The following is a 14,927-nucleotide window of genomic DNA, read 5'->3' as shown; positions in this document are numbered from 1 at the left end:
ATGTGAGCGTGAGCGAGATAGCAAGATTTTGAGCGAGAGCGAGAATACTGTACAAATTTCCTTTTTAATTATTACACATTCCACCTTCTTCTTTCTAATCTTTTTTAAAAAATTTTCATTTTATAAAAACAATTTCTAAAAATATTTTATTATTTTATTTAAACTCTAAAAAGAATAAATTAAAAAATAAAAATAACTCATAAAAATAAAAATGTAAATTAAAGATCTCATTTATATAAAAATAATTACAAAAATCAATGTGTCCCACAAGGCGGACGTCGTCGATTTCAAGCTGGTTGTCGTTGTCGCCTTTGAACATGAGGTTCCTCGGGTTCTTCTTGATGTTGCTCTGGTATCTGCAGGCGCTTCATAATATAAATATTCATTATGCTCTCCACGACCCCGACCATGTCCATGCACGTATGAAGACGAAGAACCAGCTAAGTCATAATGTCCTTAACCAAATGTTGGCATCATCATCATCGGACTAACATAATTAGTTTGACTCTGCGTCTGCGTCATAGGGGGCAACTCTTTCACATTATGTGCAACCTCATCAAACTTATCCTTCCAACAGGTCCTTTACGTCTAGGAGCTGGTGAGGAACAATAGGTATATCGTACATATAATGAATTTCCTCCATATAGCTTTGGTTGTCACTCATATAGCAAAAACTTGGTTCGGATCATTCGCAACCTCACGGAGTCTACTGTTGTTCGATCTCTGTGAATTATAAAATAATTAGACAATATTTAAAATAAATTTAAATTAAAATTTAGATAATATTCATTCATTTACCAGATGACCCACAACTGCTCCCGGACGAGTGACGTAGCGCCTTGTGATATTATTATACCAATGAATATATTCTGGAGTGACATCTGTGTCAAACTGTTCAGAGAAATCCCCACTGCAATAAACCTTGCACAATAGTACCATCGCACTTCCAAATGTGCAACTTTTTCGGACCAATCTCCAGTCCTTAGGTTAATAAATTGTCTCATCACCCTGTCAGGAAGATGCCACTCACCAATGTGAAAACATATGAGAGGACCCATTGTCCGCCATATGTTTTGACCATTCGTACAAAAATTAAGCAAAGTATCACATAATTTTGTACAGCTCCCAAATAACCTGAAATACAAAATATTATATTAGAGAATATTAAAGACAAATACAATAAAAATGTGAATAAAATAATCAATTAGGTTTAGTGTAATGTACCTGTTCAGGTTGAAGCAAATCAAACATGTATCTATAGTTGACTACATGTGTGGCTGTCCTAGTCACACAAAATTTGTCTCTCCACCTAAATTTTTAAATTGATAATTTAAATTTTAAATTAACAAGATTAGTGATATAAAAATTAAATTGAATTAAAAAAAACATACCGAGAATCGTAGGCTCGTCCAACTAACTGAGTGTCATTAACATGATGTAGCTGTGGAGCCATTGTTGGAAATCGCTCCCAAGCCCATAGTTGCAAAAGTATGAGAGACCCAGCTATCTCTCGAACCTCAAGTCTTGTTGCTTTGCATAGTTGTCTATACAACTATGCCAAGCATGCTCCACCCCACGAATACCGCCCCGTATCATAGAGGTTAGCTAACAGTGGCAGGAACATCAAGTGAACAAAATGACTTGATTTATCAAAAAATAGACTTCCACCCATCATTTGTAGTATATATGCTCGCGCATATCTTATGACGGTTTCCTCGTCTGCATCATCTGTGAGCTCACAAAATTGTGTTCCTAACCATTTGAAGAATGTTATCTGAGCAAGAGCATTTATAGGCAACATTTGAGCTCCTTTGAGGACTCCATTTATGCACTCTGATAGATTTGTTGTCATCCACCCATATCTAAATCCTCCATCATGTGCTTCAGTCCATTGCTCTAAACTAATGTTGTAAAAAAAACTTAGACATCTCCGATTTATTCCTTTGATATCTTCAATTGCTTTGTTGAACTTTTGAATTTGAAACTGACACCCGGCACGATAAACATAATTTTTCAATGAATTAAATTTATACTTTATTGAAGTTGTTGACGATATGTCGTAAGCAGAAACGATGGTGACATTTCGGTCCCGTCCAACCATTTGCTGGGTTGTTCACTGCTGCAATTATACCAGCATGTCGATCTAAAACTAAACACACCTCTTCGTGTATTACAATTTCTCTCAGGTGTTTCATACTTAGTGATCTCGAACAAGCCATCATACCGAGCGACACTGTTCATGTAACAAGTGGCAAGCATTCGGCATTCCATGTTCGCATTTTATGGTCGTTTGCTCACATTTTAACATGAACTACGAAGATTTTATTGAGGACTACTACAAATTGTCAACGTATGCCGAATGTTACTCTCCTCAATTTCAACCTGTACCGCATGAAGATTACTGGATCACGCACCCTAATATGCTCGTCTTACATCCTGATCCATCGTTGTTGAGAAGATCTGGTAAACCGAAAAGTTCACGTTATCACAACGAGATGGATTGGACAGAACCAGTCACTCGACAGCGATGTGGATTTTGTAACCAGTAAGGACATAACCGAAGGAAGTGTCATTCGTTACTAAGACGGGCTCTAGATACTAAGACGGGCTCCAGATTGTATTCAATTTTTTTTTGTAATCAATATAATAATCTAATATATTCAATTTGTTGTCTATTGATTATTCAATTATAGTATAATAATCTAATATATTCAATTTATTGTCTAATGATTATTTAATTATAGTATAATAATCTAAAATATTCAATTTGTTGTCTAATGATTATTCAATTATAGTATAATAATCTAATATATTCAAATATAGTCTAATGATTATTTAATTATGTATGACTATTAGCTATTTTTTCTCTTTTTTATATATATTTCTATGGAAAGTTCAAATAAAGTGAAGACTCTCGCTCTCTCCTAAGATCTCGCTATCTTAGTCTCGCTCTCTCCTAAGATCTCGCTCTCTCAATATCGCTCACTCCTAAGATCTTGCTCTCTCACTCTCGCTCTCTCTTAAGATCTCACTCTCGCTCCCTCCTAAGATCTTGCTCTCGCTCCCCCGCTCTCTCTCAATATCTCACTCTCTCTGTTATTGTTGTTATTTTTCCATTAATAATTATTAGCTTTCATTTCTTCTGGAACAATCACAAACACTTTTTTGATTATGGATCTACTTCCAGAAACTCAATGCGTAATCTTAGCATTCAATATGTATTCCTGAATAATCTCATTTTTCAATTATTCAACCATTTCATTTTACCAAATTTAATGTTAGTCAGATTAGCCAATATAAACTAAATCTCGCTCTCTCCAACATTCTCGCTTTGAATCTCGCTCTCTCCTAAAATCTCGCTTTGAATCTCGCTCTCTCTTAAAATCTCATTCAACATCTCACTCTCTCCTACTATCTCGCTTTGAATCTCGTTCTCTCCTTAATCTGCTTCAGCCCACTTATCTTCTTAATCGCTTTGAAGTTTCGACATGTGTGTAACCTTCGACAACCTAATATACAAAATTTTATTCGTAGACAAAGCTAATTCGAAATTGTCTTTCATTCCAAGGCATAACTTGTATCTATGCGCTTCATATTCGCCTGGGGTTCGCTCCTAGAAATATAGCCATCCCCACTCCCTCACGTCAATCCCACAAGCTTCCGTCTAATTCGAAATGATAAAAAATGCATAGGTTGTTAGAAGCAGCTCGAGTACACAGATACATATAGTATATCATCTCACTACTTTATTTCCTCTATTAGGGAAAAAGAAAAGTAATAAATCTGCAATCTCGAGGGTGGATGTGTGTCGAAACTTCAACCTTCGACAACCTAAGCGAGATTCACGAGATTTTCCTTGTCGAGGGTTGAAGTTTCGGCCTATGTATTGTTTCCAAGTTTTTTTTTGTTCGTTGAGTTCTCAACGTTCGACCTCTAGTCTCGAACTCTCAAAACAACAATGTTTCTGTAATAAGTTTCAAAACAACAATATTCATTGAACACAAAAGGAAAATTACTTTTTCTGTTTTTAGTCTCCAGTTCTAGAGAATATGTATGTGGATATATTCTAGATTATGAAGTCGTTGTAGTATTAAATTATTTAAGGGATTTTTTTAATCTTCAGAATGTATTCTAAGAATATGTTTGAAAAGTCGTTGGGGATTTTTTAAACTAATGCACTTAGATTTTGAAAACATAGGACTAAATGTTTTCAGACTAAAAGGTAAATTTTTTCTATTTTAAGAATACGTTCTTATCTATGAGAAATTAAAGTGTGAAAGAATACAAAGAGGAATTAGTGAGAAGAACGTGTGTATATAGCCAGTTGAGACTGATACAGAAACTTGAGTAGTGATATGATTATGTTGAAAGGGTGAAGTTGAAAAAGAAACCAAAGACATTTTATCTTAAGAAATAATCATAGTAGAAATTGCTTGTGGAATTAATTATTTCCACTCATAATATAGTACAATATATGTTTCATATTTATGATATACATGCAACAACAACCATGACCAAGATAAAATGAATGCATTTGAGCAAGACAAGAAACAAATTGGGGCATTTTCTGCTGTTTCATTACTTGCACCAATCCCATGCTTTGGAGTTTGGGATCCATCATAACCAAAAACTAAATGAACAAGTGAAGAAATCCCAACCAAAAAAGTTCAATATTCTTTACACAGAAAACCTCCTAACATTCTATGCAACAGATAGAACAAACTCAAAACACCCTACAAATTTCAAACCCATTACTTTAGACACCAAAAATACAAAGCAAAAGAGGGAAAACAGAACTGAAAGCCAAAGCAACAGAAGAAGGAAATGCGGAGCCAGCAGCCATAGTAGGCATTGGAGCTATCTCATCTTCAATGCCATTAACCTTCTTCATTTCTAAGCACACCATTGCAAGAACCAAAACAACAGCAGCGGAAAAAGGAGGGAGTTTCATGGAGGAAGCCATTGAAGAGCAAATTTTGAGCTTGATTGTCTCTGTTTCAAGAGAGGGTTTTGTGTTCTGTTTTATAGGAAAAAAGTTGGGGTAAAAATGGAGGGTTTTTTTATGGATGCATGTTTGACATTTGGTTGTTGTTTGTAGATTGATTCATCAAAAGGTTATATGGTGTGTTAGATGTTGATTTTGGATGAAGCCACTAGAGATTGATTGTGCAGGGAGAATGATTTAAACTGAAATGATCCGTGATAATTGAAAAAAGTTGTTTGTTTTTTTTTAAGATTTTCAGTTCCCTATGGAAGTGGGAAAAGCTTCTCAATTTTGGACCATGAACTTGCCCTCACGCCATTAGCCTTATGGTCGGCTAAATGAGGTCCCCTTTGTAGCAAATATCAAGGAGTTAGGGGGCTTTGTAGCAATTTAAATAATATACTTATTTTTTTTATTTTTTTTTTTAAAAAATCCTACTTCTTTTCTAATCATTTTGTTTTTGAAAATTAAGTCTATACAGACACTACTTCTACCTCCAAATTTCTTCTTTTGTTATCTATTTTTTTTACCAATAGTTTAAAAAACCAAATCAAAATATGAAAACTAGAAAAAGTAACTTTTAAAAAGTTGTTTTTGTTTTTGGAATATAACTAAGAATTCAACTATTGTAAGATGCCAATCATTGTAACAGATAGAGAGTAAATAGACTTAATTTTTAAAAATAAAAAACAAAAATTGAAATGGTTACCAAATGAGGTTAAAATTTTAAAATTTATTTTATTTATTTTGTTTAGTATAATAAGGAAGAGAGAAATTCAAACCATAGATCTCTTGGTTATTAACACATCCATATATCAATATGCTTGCTTTCACAAGTTTGTTGTATTTTAGTTAATCTTAAAATGTTTATTTTAACCTCTAACTTTTAAGTTTATGTCATTTTGGTTTATTCTAACTTTTAAAATATTAATACGAACATGATTTCAAGCCAAGTAAGTTAAAGACAAATATTGGACAAAATGGGTTTAAGGTAGAGAAGTAACATAGCAAGAATTAAAATGTTTGTTTCAAAAAGAAAAGTTTTGAAACTAAAGTAGAGATTTCAAAAGTTTAAAATCAAAATAAAACAAATTTAAAAATTGAAGGACCAAATAGAAAGAACTTAAAAATTTTAAAAATAAAAAAGAGATTTCAACTTGTATGATTTTTAGTTAGGTGAGATTCAAATCTTAACCTATGAGAATAAATACTAATACGTTAATGGTTGAGTTACACTTAAATTGGTTAATAAAAGTAATACATTTTGAAGTATTTTTTTAATTAACATTTTAAAGTAATTATAACCAATAATGTAATTAGTAAATAAATTGTCATATATTTATTGTGAATAAAGTTCTATGATGTGGTTGGCTTTGGGTTATATAATTTGATATGAAGAAATGTTGTGAAATTAAATTTGATTAATTCAAAGAATATTGTCAAATTAAACCAATTGCAAATACTCAACCGTATACATTCCTCCTACTAAAAATTGCAATATTTTTTTAAAAAAAATTTGCAAATCATTTTCAATGTAGAAAGTTATCAAATTATGGATTTGGATGACAAATATAAATTAAAAAGTTAGAAAAAAAGAGGGATAAATATCTAAAACAATTGCAGGATGAAGATTGAATGGCTCACATGTTCGAAAATAAATGTAATCTAAATATTTTAGAAAAATAAAATAGAAATTATAAGAATAATATAAAAAATGATAGAAACAAAACACTCCTCTTCTCTGACATTATTGTGTTTGTGCACATAATAGGTAATCTTAGAAACAGGGTAATAATGTAATCTTTTCTTAATTTATAATGCAAATATTGGATAAATTTAAAGCATTCAAAATTAATTATATTTACAATTCTCTTAGAAACAATTTTTTTTCCTTTATAGAGACACATTCTTTGATAGATTTCATTCGAGTTAATTGTTAATTCAAGAGAGAAAATATATGCCGTAAAAGTTGGATAATCTGATTTGATTTAGTGCATTATCATCGTATTATGGTGGACGTGTTTATATATATATATATATATATATTTGAAGTAGTTTTTTCTAATTAATTTTTTTTAAAGATTGCAAGAGTGAGATTCGAGATGGTAATTGATTCCTCTGGGAAGTAATTTAGCTGATTATGAAAATAAAAATGTTAATTAAAAAGAAGTATTATTGACTAATCATCAAATTTTCCCAAATTTAAAACAAAATATATAAAATAATAAATCTGACAATTAAGCGCACAGAAAATTCTGTCCAATATATAAATATCGACGGCAGCACATTAACCAATCCCTCGTATTATCTCCCTTCATTCCTTTTCCTCTCCTTCATCAATCCCACTATTGCAAGTAGTAAGCGGCGACGGAGAGCAATGAAGCCCCGATGACAGAGCCAATTGCCGGGAGACCAATGGCGGCGCCACTGCTTGGTCCAGGTGCTGGAGCCAACGCCTCATCGTGAGCCACGGCAGCGCTGACGGTTGCGGCAGCGAAGAGGACGGCGCAGGCGATCTTCTTCATCTCCATTGCGATTTTCAGTTTTTTTTTTTGGATTTGTGTGGTGTTTTATTCGGTGAGATGAATCGAACAAGAAGGATCGCCGAAAAACGCCTTCGATTTGGAAATTGCTGCCTGAGGAAAATGAGATGGAATGCACTTGATTTATAGGTGAAAACTGGAGCGATCTTCGGTGGAAGGTAATTTGATGAGGAAGTTGCAGAGCTATATTTAGAAGAGAGTTCCTGATTTGGAGGGAAATCGAAGAGGGCGATTCGTGGTTGGGAAATTAGGGCTTTTTTTTTGGGAATTTTGTTTGAATTTGATCCTTTCTCTCAAAACCGTTTTTCGTTTTCTTTCTTATTTTCCTTTTTCGAAATTATTCATTTCCTAATTCTTCAAAGGATAAGAAGAAATTAAATATAAGTCATAAATATATTTGTGTGGGGGTTATACTCATGGTATTAAATCTCTGACTCTGACCATATATCCACGTTGGGTGCATTCTAATTTGAGATCAGGATAATTTAACACGTGACGAGAAATTGGATGAATACAGAAATATAAATGTAGTCTGAGATGCACATATATATATTTTTGAGCTGACAAAAAAAGAGTAAATTTTTAAGTTTCATTTATAAAAATGATAAAAATGTTTCATAATTGTAAGAATAAAACAAACGAATTTATATAATAGAAAATACTAATTAGTAAATAACAAAATAATCAAATTAAATACAAACGAGAATGCAAAGATACAAGGTTTCAAAAACAACTCGAATACCATAAATATACCATACCTCACAAATACACGGTAAAAATTAAAAATAATTCGATATGATCATTCACTACAAGAAATAACGGATACGATAGCTAATGGAAAAAAACTATAACGGTATAACTTATTTACTTTGCTATAAAAAATGAGCTATATTGGATGCTATAATAAAGTATGAATGTATAGCTTATTTACTTTGCTATAAAAACATTTAAATTTTAATAGCATTTTTTATTAAAGCTATAGTATGTATACTAAAATAATATGCTATCTTTAACTTATGATAGCACTTTTTTAACACTATAATATAATATTTATAGCTTTAATCTTATGATATACTACGATTATTTAGTCTTTTCTAATAGCTATAATTACTATAATAATCTTTTTATAGCCTTTTTTTTTTCACTATATAAATTATGTTATAGCTTTGCTCATGGCTATAAAAAGTATAACTTTATTTCAACAATAATAATTTATATATCATTCTTCATATTTGTGTTAAAAATAAACTCGGGACTCAAGCCCAACCAACATATATTAAATACTTCATAACACATTAAATACCATGACTTTCATTCATAATTGATTTTTTTTTTAAATAATTTTATTTTAATATATATTGACAAAAATAGGGTAGGATTGAAAGTATTTTTTAAAATAGGTGTTTATTGAAACTATTGACAAAAGTAGGGTAGTGAAATCGTGTACGGGATACACGATTACCATTTAATCCAGTCAGCACCACGTTGACGGACTGGTTGACCGGTCACATGGAAACTCGTGGACCAGGTCCACGATTGCCATAATTGTGGACCCAGTCCACGATTTGTTTTTCTTTTTTTTTTTTTTTTTTTAAATAGATTGACTAATTATTTTTTTAATTGGAGATGTACAACAATATTAAGACTTTAAGAACCGGTCCACAAATTTCTTCATTATTAAACTTAATTATATATTTAATCTACAATGAAAACATAATTATCTTGCACTCATATTAAAAAAAAAATGTCAGATATTAAAGAAGGTTTACAGTTAGTTCTTTAATTTACAATTTGAAAATGAAAGTTTACATGAAATTTAAAAACAACTCCCCTGGCTCTTACCCCTCATGGGGTTGCCTTCGTGTCCCTCTAAATTAGGTTCATCCTGCTGTCGTTGTCATCTACGACGAATACGTCTTCGATCATCTTGTTTGTTAAATAATACCTTATATGTTGACCAATGTTTGCTGACACATTGAACCCAAGTCTAGTAAGTTGTTTTGCACTGAATATTTTTGTACATCTTTGATAAAATTATTCTGTACAATGAAAAAATAAATATCAAATAATATTCATATCATATATATGGAAAATGTCTGATTTTAAATCTCTTACCATGCAGTAATAGTAAGCGCCGTCAGGTGTGATAAATCGCCTCGTGATTGAATTGTACCAGGAAAAGTAGTCATCTGATATAGCTGGCCCATTTGTTAATTCTCCCTGTGCACAACGATCATGTCGCTCCATGCTAGTAGGATATATATTCCATGTGGATTCGATGCCAGTCTTGGTCGTGCTTACCTCTCAAATTGACCTGGTGTAGTGCTGGGAGTGTATAGGACAGCGAAGGTATCGTTTGTCGTAGACCGAACTGTCTCAACACACGATCTAGATGATGTATACTCGTGCATACCTACGTACGCTGATATCGTCGACATCGGAAGGTAATTCTAGAAACTGGGACGCCAACCAGGGGATACTCAATCTTGATCCTTTCAGATCATCTGGTAGAACGCCTAAGAGCTCTTCACAAACGTTCTTCTAGGCATACTGTAGTGAACCTGTCAATGGTTGCCCGTCCACTCTAACCCAAATTGTATGATCGTACATTCCTCACATGGCAGGTGAAATGTGTGGGTTTCTGGTCTCCAACGCTCAACTAGAGCAGTAATAAGGTGCAATCAAGCTGGATAAAACTGATTTGTGCAACCACAAGAAAACCTGTCTGCTCAACGTAGGGAATAATGCGGTGATCAAATAAGATAGTAGATTGTGCAGACGCCTCCCTTCTCCAACAACTCCAAACTACTATGGAAGAACTATCCCATACCGATTGTGAACGATGCGTATTTTGTTGATATAATTGTACAGGATTAGAAGGACCAAGTTCCATTACCTAAAAAGTTCAAATTACATTACATAATAAAATCCATCACATAAAAGATACATAAAAAGTACATAAAAAATACAATTACATGAAAAATAAATTCATTACATAAAAAATACAATTACATAAAACGAAACAATTAAATAAAAAATATAAGTACATAAAAGATACAATTACATGAAAAATATAAGTACATAAAATATACAATTACATAAAAAATACAAGTAAAAAAAAAAGATACACCTAATGACCCGAAAATGAAGCACCCAATGTACGCTGTAGACAAGTACATTTGTTATGTCTTTCTCTCTTGCAAATTGTACATTGAACTTTTTGGCTTGCCTCTCTCCAATCCATTTCATTATGAATGCACATACTTTTAAGACGACCCTGTTATCTTAGTAAGTCCCATTTGGACAAACTTCTATAAATGATAATTTTGGCCAATAATCTGGGTGTTCTATTGGATGGAAGCGGCCTTCATAACGTCGCTTGAAATTGGACAATTTGTAGCATTCATCAATAAGTGGTATGTATGCCATACACATGTAATTACAAACTGCAATTACATGAGAGCATGGAATCTTGAATGACTATCACTTATTACAAGAACATGTTCCTTCTTTCAAGCTCAAAACTTAGGTGTGTTGTTCTTTATAGGGAAAAATCATACTTATGCCAGTTTGTACTTCAAAAGTTTGACTTTCCCTGTCAATAGATATCACCGTGTGCGCAGATGCTCGCTTTTTCCACCTCTTAAGTTTTTTTAGGGCATATTTTGTATACATGTCCCCACGATCGAGTGCTTCACTGATTTCTTGTCTTCAACGTTTAAAATACAGTATTGTGCGATAGAATGTTAGCCTAACCAAAGAAGTAATTGATAACATTCTAGCACCTTTGAAAACACCATTCATGCATTCAACTACATTGCTTGTCATCCACCTATAGTGGTACCCACCGTCATGTGATTGAGTCCATTTTTCCAAGTCAATATCTAAAAAATATTCAAGGCATTCAGGCTCTAGGTTCACTCCAACCAATTTCCTCATTATTAATTGCAGCAAGAATGCCCTTATGTCTATCAGAAATCAAGCAAATACCATATCTTTGGGTAACATATTCATGTAATGCCCACAAAAACCATGACCAACTGGATGAATTTTTACCGTCAACAATAGCAAAAGCAAGAGGAAATATATGCTCGTTTACATCAATAGATAAGACGGTCAATAATTTTTTCTTATACTTTCCGCAGAGATGAGTTCCATCGATCTGGATTAATGGCCTACAATATTTGAACCCTTCTCTTGCAGGACCAAAGGACAAAAAAAATTGACCAAAAATAGTCGTACCTAGCACATCAAAGGGAAAAAACCAATTTGTTCGTTTTCCTGGATTGTAATGAACAAGAGCACTCAACCAATACTAAAGCTCTGAATATGATTCCTCCCAATCACCAAACACAACAATCAACATTTTTCTCTTGGCTTGCCACACCAGTCTATAATTAACATTATGTCCATATTGTTTTTTAATTACTTCTTGGAGTAGAGCCACATGTACCCCAGGATCAGCTCTAACCAAATTTTGGATTTCGATACTCATAAAATTTGAATAAGCTATGAATGATCCTGTGACAATTCTTAAAACCAACATGAGTGTTTCCCTTGAAGTTTGGTGATTCCGAACATCCCATGAGTTTTACACTGACATGCCCGTAACCTCCAAGCACAACTATCACTCCATGATTTACATCTGACATATCAAAGATCTTGATTTGATTCACACAATATTTTTTTACAGCAAGCTGTAAATCTTCTTTAGTATTAAACAACATTCCTTTTTGTATTAAACTACAATTATCTACACCTATATTCCTTTCTTCCAAAGTAGATCCTAGTTCACATGTTGAATTTGTAATTTCCCAATCTATTTGGATGAACATATCCGACGATACCAACTCAAGATCATGTTCCCCACTACTATCGTTTCCAAATAATTCATCAACTTCAACGTCAATGTCACTGTCTCCATCATTTCTAGGTTCAAGAATAATTAAATCTTTAGGACGCATCGACATACTCATTATGATTTTTTCAACTGTTATAGTTGACAAAAAAAATATGTTAATATGTCAACCCAACAAAATCCAATTTCTAAGTTCAACATATAATATCTAAATATTATACATTTAAATCAACCCAAATCTAAGATTCATAAACTATACATTTAAATCAAACCAAATCTAAGTTTCATAAACTATACATTTAAATCAGCCCAAATCTAAGATCCATTAACTATACATTTAAATCAACCCAAATAAAAACAAAATAATATATCAATGAATCATATATTTAATTCAGCCCAAATGCAAACAAAATAATATATATATGAACCAATCTTCATTTTTATAAACATATACATATATTTCTAAACTCAACCCAACAAATACATAGGCATCCAAAAAATTAATCATAAAAAAATAGCCCAACAAATAGACAAACATAATCATCCAGAAAAATAGCCCAACAAAATCTACTTTCTAAGTTCATAAACTACATTAGACAAAATCAACCCAACAAATAGGCAAATATATACATATATTTCTAGATTCAACTCAACAAATAAATCATGGATCCATAAACTATACATTAAGTTAAGCCCAAATGCAAACAAAATGATATATATATAAAGATTATATATTAGAAAACAACGTAGGGAAATTTTTTTACCACATTCAAAGAGAGGCAGAAGCTTTCGGACGAACGGTTAAATGGAGGCAAAATCTAAGAGAATAAATACAATTTTTTCGGACGGACGAACGGAGGAGGTTTTCGGATAGGGAAGACGAAAGAAAAGAGGAGGCAAAAGGCTTTCGGATGGAGGAAGAAGAAGGGTTGCAGGGATTTAATGGAGAAGGAAGTCGTGTAACCGGTACACGACTTAAGTAATTGTGTACCGGGTACAGGATTACCTCAGTCAATGGTGCATGATTGCCACGGCAGACTGCGTGTGCCACTTGTGTACCGGGTACACGATTAAGGTGTAATTGTGTACCGGGTACACGATTTAAAAACCTATTTTTGTCAATACTTTCAATCCTACCCTATTTTTATTAATATATATTAAAATAACATTATTTAAAAAAATCTTCATAATTAAAATTTTATAAATCTATTAACATTACCAAAAAAAAAAAAAAAAAACAAAACAATGATAAAGTAATGTATCTTTCATGTTTATTTTTCCAAGTAAATAAAATATTTTGCAAGCCTTCTTTGTTCACTTGTAATTCCTAAGATTCTCTTGATCTCCCAATGGACATTTCTTCTGAAGGTTGATTTGTACCTTTTGATGGACACCTATTATATATATATATAGACACATATTATATAAACCAAACATAACAAAAGAAACCTATTGGATTACTAGCACAAGTTATTTAGAAATCCACTGACACCAAACCAAGCAACAAATTACATAGTTGAACATCTCAGACTTATAAACCCAACACATCCTTTTTAACACCTAAAACTCCAACAAAATGTGAATGTTAAAATGCTCATAATAATTTTTCCACAAAACACATGCGTCATCACTTCAAGCGTATTGTAAAACTCCTAATCGAGTATGTCATCGCTCATTTAACAATCTCATATAGTTTTATTATCTATACAGTAGCAACTTAAATCAATTATTACGGATAAAATCTTGCATCTTTACTTTTTATCATTCAAGCACAAGACCAAATCTAAGGCCAATAACAAGGACATCATCAGTCACAATCACAACCATCAACTGCAACAAATTTATAAGGTGAAGGAAGCTTACAATGTTTTGATGAAATCAACATGAAGAAGGATCTTGAGGTCTTGATCTCGGTAGAAAAACATATTAAGTTATTTCCTATCCAAAGGATAAAACAAAGAAGTCTTATGTTTTACAAATATTTGGTTTGGTCAAGTCAAATTAAGCAGCAAAACAGAAGCTAAATCCAAAAGCAAAGATTTGGTCAAGTCAAATCTTAAATATTCTAATAATTAAGCTAGGGGTGTTTATGGGTTGGGTTGGATTGAAAGACTTGTTAGACCCACTTAATTGTTCGATTGTAAATTTCTTCAACCCAAATATCCCTTATTAAAAAATGAACTCAACCCAATCCAACCATGAAATATTTAGGTTGGATTGGTTCGAGTTAATCGAGTCATTTATTTAAAATTTTGTTCTAAAAAGAAGCAAAATATAAATATGTAAAAATCTAATTTAGTTATTTTCATATATTGAATTAAGATTAACTATTCAATTTCAATTTATATAGTGAAAATTTTCTTTCTAAAGTGCAAAGAAACTATTTTTAAGAGTTGTTGAAGAATAAATTATTCAAAAAATATTGGAATTACATAAAATTAAATCAATATATGTATAAATAATTGTGTTATAAGTAATAATTTTTTTAAAAAAATTAACAATAAACTCGGGTTGATTTGGGTTATATTAGGTGAACCCATGA

At 32.2% G+C, this 14,927-nt stretch overlaps 1 protein-coding gene across 1 annotated transcript; it reads right to left on the bottom strand.

Annotated features, from left to right (window-relative positions):
• Positions 1–7,139: 7,139 nt before the first annotated feature.
• On the bottom strand, positions 7,140–7,903 carry LOC120091614 (arabinogalactan protein 23-like). Its single transcript, XM_039049716.1, has one exon. The coding sequence runs from the start codon at positions 7,513–7,515 to the stop codon at positions 7,330–7,332; it is 186 nt and encodes a 61-aa protein (XP_038905644.1). The 5' UTR covers positions 7,516–7,903; the 3' UTR covers positions 7,140–7,329.
• Between the last annotated feature and the right edge of the window lie 7,024 nt (positions 7,904–14,927).

This window comes from Benincasa hispida, chromosome 11 (genome assembly GCF_009727055.1).
Source record: "Benincasa hispida cultivar B227 chromosome 11, ASM972705v1, whole genome shotgun sequence".
Taxonomy (NCBI): domain Eukaryota; kingdom Viridiplantae; phylum Streptophyta; class Magnoliopsida; order Cucurbitales; family Cucurbitaceae; genus Benincasa; species Benincasa hispida.
This window is presented reverse-complemented; position numbering and strand designations above follow the sequence as displayed.

Excerpts from the sequence above, each read along its gene's own strand:
- LOC120091614 (XM_039049716.1), bottom strand. The coding sequence starts at position 7,515 with ATGGAGATGAAGAAGATCGCCTGCGCCGTCCTCTTCGCTGCCGCAACC.